The sequence below is a fragment of the Acanthaster planci genome, linkage group LG04 (genome assembly GCF_054643075.1).
Source record: "Acanthaster planci isolate LZ-2023a linkage group LG04, COTS_SCS, whole genome shotgun sequence".
NCBI lineage: Eukaryota > Metazoa > Echinodermata > Asteroidea > Valvatida > Acanthasteridae > Acanthaster > Acanthaster planci.
The window spans coordinates 23,245,963-23,257,412 of NC_141780.1; the positions used below are offsets into that span (position 1 = coordinate 23,245,963).

The following is an 11,450-nucleotide window of genomic DNA, read 5'->3' on the forward strand; positions in this document are numbered from 1 at the left end:
CACCTCACCGCCATGGGAATGCGCACATGTAAACAAAAGTGACGTCATTATATGACAGGTCTATCCAAAGTCACAACTGCGATTTCTGTGTCTAAAGTCAATTTTGATTTTTCCTTTTTTTGCAAGAATTACTGCACATTCTTGAAAAAAGAATGTATAGTTTACTGTAAATTCTTAAGTATAATCGACACTTTTCTGAATGACGTGACGTCAAAAAAGTGGTTTAATTTTATATCCTCTTCTTTTACTAGAAAAAGGTATGCAAGGTGCATAATTACTCTCACTTTCCACGACCAATGTTAATCAATCTATTTAATGTTGAAGAACTGTGTAAATGCATACTTTTTTAATTGAATGGAGTTAATACATTTTTATTAAAAACTTACATTTCTGAAAATAAACCATATCAGCAAAAGGGTAAGAATGGACTCAACAGAGGAAGTGACATCAGAAAAGATTAAATCATAACATCTAGGCCTACATAAGAATTAGGGTGCTGTATTATTTACTAAAGTAAATGATGTTCGCATCAGATATGATTGTAAATTAATGTATGAATTTCTGTAAAGAATATATATTGGCTATATTTGTATTCTGATAACAATTAACAGTCCATGCAAGCTTCGTACCCAGAGAACCCGCCTTCAGTAATCTTATGATTCTCCTTTCCAGTCAGAACAGGATCGAAGATACAGATACAGTAGGCGTCTTCGTCATGGTTCTGCAATACGTGACAGTCATGCATATTCATCAGGTAGTTGGTACCATTCTCAAGTTCTGTTTTCGAGGTCTCATGAACCCAATCACCGTTGGTATCATACCACTGATACGTAACTGTCCCTGCAATGAAGTATACACTCTCAATGTGGTTTAAATAGCCTAGTCGGGTAGATGTCTTCGGGTAAACCCAGGTATTGTGAACACCCAAAGGGAAGCCATCTTGTTTTATGAGATATCGCCGACTGTGCCCGTTTCCCCAGTCGGTATCCCTGTCCGTGCCAACTATCTCAGACAGACCTCTTACTACAGCCAGCGATCGGTAGCCCATCTTGGCGTCTGGATAGTAGACTACAAATAGACGCATACCGCTCTCCGCCGACACTGTCAACTCGTAGGTCATATCGAAAGACAGTGCCACCACAGTGTCCGGGCTGACATCTCGTTGATCTCCTCCAGGCTCCCTACACGTTCCTTTCCCACTGATACAGTAATAGATGTGGACACTATTCTCACTCTCAGGTGATCGAAGAGGAACGGTAGACTTGGCTGGAATGCGTGCCTCATATGTCTTGAACTTATCGTAATCCTTGTCATCGGTGAGTTGAACGCCGATGAGGGCGCTATTTGGTAGAGTTATTTCAGGTAGATTGGATGAATGACTCACTTTCATGATGTGTCCTGTAGGAAGCAAAGCAAAATTGACGTGTAGCTCATATTGAATTGAGCGACAGAAATTCCTATGCTGAATCTGCTGTTCCTGACGGGAATTTTAAAACTATGAAATTCCATACCTGCCGTTGCCCGTCGTGCGTCGCCTTTTGCTTTTTGTTGTGTCCCAATTCTGCCATTTACCAGTTCCAAACATGCCATTTTCCGTCGCCCGTCGTGCGTCGCCCGTCGCGCGTCGTGTGTCGGCCGTCGTGCGTCGCCCGTCAAATACGTTGCATAGGACGTGCAAAAGCCGGGGTTTAACAAATGACAATGTGATGATTCTATTCACCTCTAAGGATCTTTTCCCAATAAGGCAAGTATAAATCCCACATGCAAAGCATATACTAGTCCCATAATTTATGCCAATAATGCTAGCTTACCTCTGCCCCTTGACAAGAAAATGTCCCCTTTCTCAGAAACCAACCAAATGTTTTTGTGGGGAAAACACTTTCAACAAAAATGTTCAGACCAAATTATCCACAGTCTAATTCTAATTTGCATACTTTAAAAATGTGCCGACTTGTTTTAATCAAATTCTAGAAAGAAATGTGCCAACCGATACTGATATTTCACTTTGTCCTCTCAATTTCACCTTGAAATCCAGAAATATTAGTCAGTGCTGTGGATAACAAACTGTTTACTAAATGTATTAGGGGGAAATTACCACTTGGTCTAATTTTCACAAAATATGACGTGTTGGTTTTTGTGGGTGTGTATGCCATGGTGGATAGACTAACGAGAACAGGTTGTCCAGCATATCAGCATTAATTATGGGTCTAACTAGTAACGTTACTGTTCAAAAGACTTCTATAAGCCAACCTGCAACTCAGGTCATGTCTAATTTGGAGTATACAGCAGATTTCATCATAGGTATACCTGCCTTCAAAATAATGTTGAATCAATTCGTCTCTTATTCAAAATATTAAGGAATCAAATATTGTAAATAATTTATTATTTACATTCAGTTAGGTGGGATATCGTGCAGGGACAGACAGATATATTACATAGACTATAGGCCTAACGTCAGGCCGTACACGAGTAACTAAATTATCAAGAAAAACAATCTACCCTAACAAAAGTCTATTTTGTTAATTTATTTATGGAACCAAAAATTGGATTTTTTCATATACACGTCACTTTACCGATGTCAGCCTTTAAAAATGAAAGGATATTATTTCTTCTTTCAAGTGGAGTTCGACGCAACTGCAAAAACGAATACATCTTCTAGTTCTACTGCTAAAATGAGTGTCGGGCATGGTGGATCGAACGAACAAGTACATGTGAAACGGTCAAGGGTCAAAGTTAAAAATAACAATGCGCAAGTGTGACCCCCCCCAAAAAAAACCAAGGGCGACGGACGACGGGCGACGGAAAATGGCATGTTTGGAACTGGTAAATGGGAGAGTTAGGACACAACAAAAGGCAAAAGGCGACGGGCAACGGCAGATTTGGAATTCCATAGAAAACAATGAGGCTTGTCATGGCCGAGGGGTCGTGAGTTGACTGGGACCCTGAAGGTTGTTAGGTTACAGATTTGAAAAATAAGTTGCTGAAGACAATAAAAACCCGACTTCAAAAAGATACACATAAAAATAAAGCTCATATTTTCATCTCTCATTTTCTTTTCAGTTTTCGGTGGGTCAACCAATGACTTGTGGAAATATTTTCATAATCCAAGAGGAACACGCGAAAACATGTCTTCCGGTTAACCTCGTTGTAATTTTGAAATACTGACACCACTCCATAGCCATTTAGAGGGCTCTGTTTTGTCAAAATTTGTGAGAAATATTTCATAAACCGCTTCGTTGGGAAAACCCTTGCCACGTAACACATTCTGCAGCAAAGCTGGTCTTTGTAATATCATTCCATGAATCTGTCGATAGGTTGCAAAACTGTTGGGACAAGGGAAGGGATGCTTTCCATATCTGAAAATGCATTAATCTTGCTAACGATCATATGCACGTTTAATCGACGGCATCTCTATGAAAATTCTCCAACTTAAGTCTGTGTTAATTTCTTTTAGTGGGGTAGAAAGTGTAACATCCAACAGGCGTCCCGGCCGATTTCCGTGTCCCCTTGAATCTTAAAATAAACACACTCTACACCCTATACACAAGCAGCATTTTATTTATTTTCAATGCCCCACATTTACTCTAGAATTTTTTTACCATAATTACGCCTCGTAAATTTGATGCTTCAAATTTATTGTGAAGACTGAAGGCAGATATTTTGGTATCCTTTATTCTTTTGTCTTATATCTTAAAATAAAAACAAAATACCAATTGACTCACCTGCATGATTTCACGCGGACCTACATGCAAGGCAAAAGTCCCTTTAGCCAGTTAGCCAGGTTAACAAGAATGAAGCAGATACTGTATTCTGAATAACGTGTGATTCAAATGGAACTTACCAGTTGTGATGGGCCCGCTCTATACGTACATAGACCCTTATCAACTGGTGATGCGTGGATCAAACCACCTAAGGTCCAAGTCGCCTTTGCCTTATTTAGATATTGTTATAACGGTCACCATTTGAACTTTGTTCAAATGAGTCACCCCAATAACTGACCCTTTATCGTTAGTACAAGTACATGTTAATATTGAAATACACGAACAGACAGCCTGACGGCAGTTTTTCATAATTGTGGCGACGCGTCACCACGCCTGCCAGCAAGCTGTGCTGATCGAGCTATAAAATAGCTTCATGCTCTGACTAAACCTCGCTGACAGGATATGCACACTAACTTAAACTACGTCACGAACGAAGGACTTGAGTCCTAGGCCTCTCCGTTTGTTGCTGTGAAGGGCCACCCCCCTATTCCTGCCGTTAGGTCAGGGCCGAGGTGCAGTCCCCAAGTATCTGGGGACAAGGAAACCAGTCAGGACTCGTAGTTAGAGATTGATGGGCAATTATTTTATTTTTGACTGTTTGATGTATCCAAGTTTTCTTTGCGGAAGAATGGAATTCCTATACTAGAAATTATACAATGAATAAAGTTGCAGTTGTTTAAACACAGACGAATTAAGAGTTGTTTATTTGGGGATATTAGCTAGACAATTAAATCTACTTTGGATGACCCTTGCCCAGACACGCACGCCTCAATGTGTGTTCATCACGTACACCGCCGTCAGGATAGACTTGAAATCAAGTCGTTGGTCGGATGCGTTTGTCGTCCATGCATGAGCCAGCAGTGCTGAGCCCGTTCACCGGTACGTGCCTGCGATGCAACCAGCGTGACGTGCTGATTGTATGGTGTTCTATTCTATCGCCATTTTGGCGTCGCGTCGTACCGTTGCTCCGACGCCACGACGCGACGGCACGACGTCGTGCCGTCGGGTCGTGCCGTCGCCTCCTTTCTTATTGAGTTCATGCTAAGCTAATTTCGTCGCGTCGTGCCGTCGCGTCGTGCTATTTCTTGTTAATGTCGCATCGTGCCGGCGCGTTGTGCCGTCGTATCGTGCCCTCGTGGCGTCGCGTCTTGCCGTCGTGGCGTCGCGTCGTGCCGTCGCGTCGCCCGCCATTGCAAGATTTTATACATTGTGGATTAGGCCGTCGCGTCGTGCCGTCGCGTCGTGCCGTCTCGTTTGTGCTGCTAGCAGCTTTGCATTCTGGGATTGTCAATAAAGGGCGGATGTCGATAGTGAGCTTGTTAATTGAACGATGCAAGATGTCGGGGATTTACACATTGCTCGATTCTCAATTGCCTCTTCTCGTCAATAATATCCTTTTCACAATGTTTAACTTTTTAAATGCATGTTTATAAAATAATTACCGTAATGACACAACTAGCTTCCATTATGTTTATTCGGGGCTTTTTCATGGGTATTAGGATTAACATTACTAGGCTTGGCCTCTACTGTAGCAAAGATCACATAATGCAAAGCTAAACACTAAAGCCGGACATTAGTGAATTAGGCCTATTTTACTATACCTACGTGAAACTATTCAGGCAACACTCTTTCAGAGATGTTCAATATTAATTTCTTTGAAATAAATAAAAAGTGTAGTCCCATATTTATTTCAAATTAACTACTGTGATCACCTTTCAGTGCGTACTTGTGACCATTTCTGACTTAACATTATTGACTATGAAATGAACTGGTTTCCCATTATTTTGACGCGGGCTACAGACAAGATGAGATACAGTGTATTCTCTCTGTCTGCCATGGCATCATTTGCAGGTAGGTAAATGGAATCTGTAACATTGAGGTCAAAGTGTCAGTTTCATGTTGAAGCCTCAATTACATTTCATTTCAATTCACTATGGAAGGATGAACACATGGCCTTGTGTAAATGGTACTTGTGCAGGGGGTGGGGAAAAATAGATCAGTATAGAGTAACAGATCCTATGAAATTTATTTAAACCACAAAAGTGTGTTTATAATATACATCAATAAAAACACGACTCAACAAAAAATAAGAACAAACAATAACAAAAGCAAGAACAAGCAACGGCTTCATCCATCTGTGCATGAAGACAATGCACATAGAAAATTATCTGAGAGCAAGCTGTGTTATAATATGGGGTTTCAAAGGGCTCTGCTGCACCATCTTTTCAAAATTCAAGCAACCCATTTACAGCTTACCTTTTTTATAATTTGTAGTCATACATGTATAATTGTTTAGAGTATTTATTAAAAATTTACTTCTTTCAATGTGTAGCTCAAGAACAGTGCAGAGAATATTACACAGGCCAGGTGTAATCGCCGTCGTAACAATCCAACAGATGAGGTCTGTGACCTGTTTTTGACATGTTTAGAGGTAAACTTACAATTCTTTGTTCTACCAGACATATGAACTTTGTTTTTTACGTCATCAGTATGGCGGCGAGGGCACGACGCGACGGTGAAAAAGACACGACGGTGAAAAGACGCGACGCGACGGGCCGACGGCACGATGCGACAGATCGACGGCACGACGCGACGGCACGACGCGACGGAGCCGTCGTAGTGTCGCGTCGTGCCGTCGCGTCGTGCCGTCGGGGCGATGGCACGACGCGACGCTAATTTGGCGGGAATAGAACACCATATGATTGGTATGGTGTTCTACAGCCGCCAAATGTGCGTCGCGTCGTCCCGTCGCTCCGACGCGACGCCACGTGACGGCACGACGCGACGCTTCGACGCGACGACAGGACGGCACGACACAATGTATTAAACACAGCATAACAGTAATGAGGAAAGAGGTGACGCCACGACGCGACGGGACGACGCGACGGAGCTGTTGTAGTGTTGCAGCGCTAGGGCGACGGGACGACGCGACGCAATTTTGGCGGCCATACCACTGACATTGTGCTCGGGCCCGCCTAACAACTTGATCAGCCTGATTCTTGTTCTAGTTCTGGTATTCGGAAGGACATCGTCATGCTGCAACAATTTTAATGCATATTCATATATTTCCATGGAAAGCGCCAATAGCAGCTCACGCTACACAACAGACTCATCCATTTTATACATAGCGATGTCTCTATTTGATTAGTGCCAGTTTCTTTCAACTCTTGCCCCAATTTAAAACCGTGGGTGATGCCTGAACTAAGATTATTTGTCACCTGATTTAATTAAGAGTCGCCAGGGAATCTTTGGGCAGGGAACTAGACTAGTTGTTAAACTGCACGCGGAACGGCACCGCGTACGCATTGCGAGGAAGGTGGTCTACACCCAGTCAATTACCGACTTGATTTCAAGTCTACTGCGCCGTCAGGAAAGCTTCTTGCCACTAGCGGCACGTATAAAGCGAGCACACAGTACAGAGCTAGAGCTCGAGAGAGAGCACGTACTTAGACTTGAACAGTAATACATAATGCTATACGATTTCTGCAAGGAGCCCTGTAGTGCATGTTATGTCACGTACGTACATGTACATGTACATGTACAGTGTATAAGTACTGTGTACATGTACATACATGTACACGTGAGTACATGTACATGTTCACAGCGTTTGCAAACCTGACAAAACTTTCTGACCGGGTTTGTATCACAAAATACGGTGCAAAGAATATCAAGAATATCACAAGAGCCATTTGCAACCCTCAAACAATAAGAAAAGTAAAGCAAACGCCGAAACTTACAAGTTTTCAAGACATCAAGTCGGCCTAGCATAAGCTCCGCTAAACTTCGGGTGCTAATGGCAAAACGGCCAGGTCAGCACGTCAGTCTATGGGCTGTTCCGTTGTTCTAGTTTTACTCCCTTTGTGTAACTTTTAGGTAAGGCCTTGCTCACGCTAATCCCATTACCAGTCAGTAAAAAGAACGAATCACCCTAGTTCTAACCCAGGTTTTGTAGTTTAATTTCCTAAGCGGGTCCTCGGTACAATAAATGGGGTGAATTGACCAGAAGTTAGTCACCAGTGCTCTGAGATTGGAATGGCACAGCCGAAACTTTCGAGCAAAAGCACGTACCAAACATAAACTTGTCGCCAGTCGCTAGAGTACCCAGTTCACCCACATTGGAAAATATTATTCAAAATCGAAAGGAATGGCAATCAACTTCGTAACCAATCTACAGGGTCACGTAAACCTCAATAAACCTCTTACAGAACATTAATGACAAATATTTCATTAGTCCAATATTTATAGCATGTCAACCACAACAGAATAGCAACCTGTGCATTTATGTGCAAAGATTATAGCACCGTTTATAAAGTCTATGTGTAATTATTTCCTAAACCAACTGTTAGTTACATCTAGTATGATCAACGGTATAAACAGGCCATGCAACTGCACACACTGATTGAAAATAATACCGGAGTGAAACCAAGACAGGTAAGCCTCGCTTATAGGTTACGGAGCGCGCGACGTCGGGGAATCAGGCATGCAAATAAACTTCCGCGCGTAAAACACATTCGTAGGTGAACTAGGTGAAATTCAGTCTTTGTAAATTATCATCATTGGAAATTTGCATAATTGTCTGTGAAAATTGCATTACTTGTACGTCTGTGATGCACAGGCTACTGAAAGCTCCACACTCATATAGGCCTATATGTGTTTACAAGGATACCAAAACGATTGCATTTGCGCATGAATATCATATTGTTAAATTTGGTTATTTATCATGCATTAAACATTGTGCTAATCAACTGACAGAATCTGCTGACAGCTCACTAATGAACAACTTGTTACGGGTTTATGGCCAATGGCTCCAACTAAAAGGGCAAATGCGATCAGTGACAAAGTCAATTTTGACTGGTAACCTGCGCATTGAACATATATTGGGCGTCATGAAAAATTGGCCAGTGGTTTACAAATTGCCGTTGACCAAACTTGGCCGAAGTTAATGTCCTGGTTGCATAAATTTTAAAGCATGTATTATAACTTAATTAGTCTTTCATAGGCATACAAACTAATTACAGGAAAACAAGGCAAAAATGTTCGGTTCGAGTATATGGGTAGTTAAATTCTATAACAAAAACCAAATACGTTGAATTTGGCTCACTATGATTGAACAACCTTTTATTTCAAGCTATTATTTTCCTATATTGATTTTAATTTCTCGGTTCATGTCTTGTATCCCAAGAATACGCCTTTTGTTGGCTGGTACTCTTCTGCCCCAATAAGAACAGGGTCGAAGATACAGATGCAGTAAGCGTCTTCGTCGTGATTCTTCAGCACATGACAGTCATGCATATTCATTAGGTAGTTTGTGCCATTATTGCAATCCGTTTTTGCATTTGCATGAACCCACTCGCCGCTGGTATCTTGCCACTGGTATGTTAACTTCCCCGCAAGAAAGTACGCACTCTCGATGTGGTTCTCATAGTGTAATCGGGTAGATGTCTTTGGGTAAACCCATGTGTTATAAATACTCACGGGGAAGCCATCTTGTTTAATGAGATATCGCCGGCTACGACCGCTTAACCAGTTTATATCCCTGTCCGTGCCAACTATCTCAGACAGACCTCTTACTACAGCCAGCGATCGGTAGCCCATCTTGGCGTCTGGATAGTAGACTACAAATAGACGCATATCGCTCTCCGCCGACACTGTTAACTCGAAGGTCATATCGAAAGACAATGCCACCACAGTGTCCGGGCTGACATCTCGTTGATCTCCAGACTCCCCACACGTTCCTTTCCCACTGATACAGTAATAGATGTGAACACTATTCTCTCTCTCCGGTGATCTAAGAGGAACGGTAGACTTGGCTGGAATGCGTGCCTCATAAGTTGAGAACTTATCGTAATCCTTGTAATCAGTGAGTTGAACGCCGGTGAGGGCGCTATTTGGCAGGGTTACTTCGGGCAGATCGACCGAGTGGATAACTTTCATGATGAAATGTTACTGCAGCTGAAAATTGAACCAACAGCACACTTTGCGAATTCCCGAATGCTTTTTCAAACCTGAGTAACATATTAAAAGAAAACGCTAGACATTCACCATTGTGTCGACTGGGCCGAGTTAACCACTTAAAAATAATTGGGAATATCACAAATAAGTTTTAATTTCCGACAGCAGAATTTTAAAAACAGAAAATGAAGTTGGAATTAGGTCGATCACTTTATAAATTTCTAATTATTGACAACAAAAGTAATGGTAACCTGTAGATGAAAAGCATTGAATTTCAATAATGAGATGGCTTTAAACCCACCTCACATCTGCAATTATGTGGCTTTCAACTAGTTACTGGCACTGCAGGTTGTCTTTTTAGCTAGACAAAAAAGGGGAAAACGGTCAACTTACCCCACACACGCAACTAGCTCTTGACAAAGCGTCTATCTGAGTATCTTCCTTGCTTCAGTGTATAGCAGCAATATTGGTGAAATGGTAAACTCATCACTACACATCGACCTAGGGTCGCTTAAATGTTAATAGCGTGGATTAGGGTTTAACTTCACAGTTGCTGTGATGGTATTTACATACTGCACACACGATCAGTTTTAAGTACTTAAATAAACAGGGACAGTCACCGACTGACCTAGGATACATCGCTTATAAAACTGGGTTGGGCTGTCCAAATTGAATTAAGGAAAACCAAAATTTGTATCAGAATGAAAGCTAGTTAACTGTGAAGCAATTTTTTTTGCTTACATGGAAAAAGAACATAAAATTAAAGTTCTTATTTCAATTATTTTAAATGGGTCATCTTGGATGGAACTTCTTGGTGCATTATTTGATGAGTTATTGATTCGGTGGTGTAGGAGGAGTTGGGTAAGAGGAAGAGGGGGAATAGAGGAATCATGAGTGACTTGCCGGGCCATGGAAATTTGAAAAAAGCTGAGAGGTCGAACCCATTATGACAATATACATGGGGGCAATGTCCACGATACAGATGTATGCAAGTAATATGTATGACATTCCTAAGGACTCTTGGCTCAGAATGGCAAAGGCCTATTCATGCTTTTTTATTGTTTTCCCTTTTGGCGAGACTGATATTTGGTTGCAGGGAAGTCCGCGGAAAAAAGTTTTTAACAATCCCCTTTATTTTTTTCTCGCCGCGAAAAAGGGATGGGATTATTCACCCCCCCCGTTCAAAATTTTGGGGGATATATACCACCCCCGGATTTACACCCATGTACTCTTTATTGTAGTACGATTTGGGGTCAAGTCTGTGTTTTGAATGAACATTCAAAACAGGCGTTTCTTATCACTATAAATATGCCAAGCATCAAAGTTCCCTGAGATTTCTGAAATACTCCGTCTTCATCCAAAACCAATTTGTGAGGACCGTCTTTACACTTTAATCCCTAAACCAAAAAATTATGATATGAAACCGTTGTAAAATGTATGTTTCTGCAACTAACTGCCACCGACATTATCCAGACCTCTCTGAAGGGGGGAACTAACTGAACTTTTCAAAAATGACTGCCCCATTTTTAATAATAATAATCCTTACCCCCCTTAAGAGCAGGTGGTAGCACCGTTTCCAAAATGCTGGTGCTTTCAGACTGTGCACTCGGTCCAAGTTACAATACTGCACAATTTGAGCATCATTTATGTTGGAACAACGAGAACATTGTATCTGGTATCGAATGAAACTTTATTTTGAGTTCAACTCGCAAACAAAACAAGTTGATGCAGTTGATG

At 41.6% G+C, this 11,450-nt stretch overlaps 2 protein-coding genes across 4 annotated transcripts; both read right to left on the reverse strand.

Moving 5' to 3' along the window:
* Positions 1-6: 6 nt before the first annotated feature.
* Positions 7-7,571, reverse strand: LOC147799515 (uncharacterized). 2 transcript variants are annotated; one of them, XM_087136233.1, is made up of 2 exons: positions 7,499-7,571; positions 7-1,398 (listed from the first exon to the last, which is right to left on the reverse strand). In XM_087136233.1, exon 2 carries the CDS (start codon positions 1,388-1,390, stop codon positions 605-607), a length of 786 nt encoding a protein of 261 aa, XP_086992359.1. In that variant the 5' UTR covers positions 1,391-1,398; positions 7,499-7,571; the 3' UTR covers positions 7-604. The 2 variants fall into 2 exon arrangements, with proteins under 2 accessions (XP_086992359.1, XP_086992360.1); XM_087136234.1 differs by lacking the exon at positions 7,499-7,571 and adding an exon at positions 3,723-3,844.
* Positions 7,572-8,924: 1,353 nt separating this feature from the next.
* Positions 8,925-10,422, reverse strand: LOC110984160 (uncharacterized). Of its 2 annotated transcripts, none has more exons than XM_087136236.1 (2): positions 10,107-10,422; positions 8,925-9,713 (listed from the first exon to the last, which is right to left on the reverse strand). In XM_087136236.1, the coding sequence occupies exon 2, from the start codon at positions 9,693-9,695 to the stop codon at positions 8,925-8,927; it is 771 nt and encodes a 256-aa protein (XP_086992362.1). In that variant the 5' UTR covers positions 9,696-9,713; positions 10,107-10,422. The 2 variants fall into 2 exon arrangements, with proteins under 2 accessions (XP_086992362.1, XP_086992361.1); XM_087136235.1 differs by having other exon boundaries at positions 8,925-9,766; positions 10,107-10,418.
* Between the last annotated feature and the right edge of the window lie 1,028 nt (positions 10,423-11,450).

Coding starts and splice junctions, on each gene's coding strand:
- LOC147799515 (XM_087136233.1), bottom strand. CDS start 1,390: ATGAAAGTGAGTCATTCATCCAATCTACCTGAAATAACTCTACCAAAT.
- LOC110984160 (XM_087136236.1), bottom strand. CDS start 9,695: ATGAAAGTTATCCACTCGGTCGATCTGCCCGAAGTAACCCTGCCAAAT.